The sequence below is a fragment of the Geospiza fortis genome, unplaced genomic scaffold (genome assembly GCF_000277835.1).
Source record: "Geospiza fortis unplaced genomic scaffold, GeoFor_1.0 scaffold439, whole genome shotgun sequence".
Classification (NCBI taxonomy): Eukaryota; Metazoa; Chordata; class Aves; order Passeriformes; family Thraupidae; genus Geospiza; species Geospiza fortis.
The window spans coordinates 213899-215258 of NW_005054618.1; the positions used below are offsets into that span (position 1 = coordinate 213899).

Below are 1360 nucleotides of genomic sequence, written 5' to 3' on the forward strand. Positions count from 1 at the left end.
CCGGGCCCCTCAGGGTGTTTGTAGGGTCCGCAGTGTCCCCGTGGTGTCCCCATGATCCCCACGAGGTTCACAGGCTCTCCACAATGTCCCTGTGGTCCCCACAACGTTCCTGGGGTTCCTACTGTGTCCCCATGGTCCCCATAATCCCCACAGAGTCCCTACAAGGTTCACAGGCTCTCCACAATGTCCCTGTGGTCCCCACAACGTTCCTGGGGTTCCTGCTGTGTCCCCATGTTCCCCATGCTCCCCACAGAGCCCCCACCGGGTCCCCACAGCGTCTCCACGGTGTCTCTGGTGTCCCTGTAGGGCTGGCCTGGCCGAGGTGGCCTTGGTGGCCCGGGTGAACGGGACCCTCCAGGACCTGGACCGGCCTCTGGAAGGTGACACCGACCTGGAGCTGCTCGACTTCTCCACGCCCGAGGGGCGGGAGGTGAGCCCGAGGTCCTGGGGGGGCTGAACCTGCACCTCGCTCCCCTCACAGCCCCCGTGTCCCCAATGTCCCCCCAGGCTTTCTGGCGCTCCAGTGCCTGAGCCCTGGGGGCAGTGGCAGAGCAGATTTTCGGGGCGACGCTTTGCAGCAGCCAGGCCACCGAGGATGGCTTCTTCTGCGACGTGCACATGGGCAGCAGGTAGGGCTGGGCAGGTGCTGCAGGGTCCCTGGGGTGTCCCCAGCGTGTCCCCAGCGTGTCCCCAACGTGTCCCCAGGACGGTGCAGAGCGCGGAGCTGCCGGTGCTGGAGGAGGCCTGTGCCACGTTCGCCCGTGCCCGGCACCGCTTCGAGCGCCTCGAGGCCACCCGCCAGCAGCTGGCTGAGCTGCTCAAGGTGTGTCCCCCTCCCCAGAGTGTCGTGGCAGGCCAGCCTGGGGACATTGGGACCCTCAGTGTCACCCCTCTAATGTCACCAAGCCCCCCGTCACCCACCTCACTGTCCCTCCCCAGCACAACTCCTTCCAGCTGCAGCAGCTTGAGGAGGTGACATCCCCCACGGCCACGGTGTACAGGTGAGCACAAGGGGCCGTGGGGTGGCCCTGTGTCACCTCAGCTGTCCCCACATCCCTCTGTTCCTCCCTCAGCTGTGTCCCCCTGCTCCAGCTGTGCCACGGGCCCCTCCTGCGGCACACGGGGCTGATCGGAGCCCTGCGGGTGCTCACGGTGGGTGTCGGGTGAGGGTCCCTGTGCCCTGCCCTGCTCTTGGATGTGGTCCCTGCTGCCCCTCTGATGTCCCCCTGTGCCCACAGAGCTCGGCTGCGCTCTGGGGGGGAGCTGGGGGTCAGTCACTGCAGCGCGTGGCCGCCGTGGCCTTCCCCAGTGCCCAGGAGCTGGAGCAGTGGCAGAGGGGGCAGGGGGGGGGGGGCCCGCG

At 67.9% G+C, this 1360-nt stretch overlaps 1 protein-coding gene across 1 annotated transcript in view; it reads left to right on the forward strand.

Moving 5' to 3' along the window:
- TARS2 (threonyl-tRNA synthetase 2, mitochondrial) overlaps nucleotides 1-1360 on the forward strand; it is a 4963-nt gene that overhangs the window by 647 nt on the left and 2956 nt on the right. Inside the window, 6 exon segments of the mRNA XM_031064705.1 lie at nucleotides 307-430; nucleotides 508-629; nucleotides 706-823; nucleotides 940-1001; nucleotides 1074-1152; nucleotides 1239-1353. Coding sequence (XP_030920565.1) covers nucleotides 307-430; nucleotides 508-629; nucleotides 706-823; nucleotides 940-1001; nucleotides 1074-1152; nucleotides 1239-1353 — 620 coding nt within the window.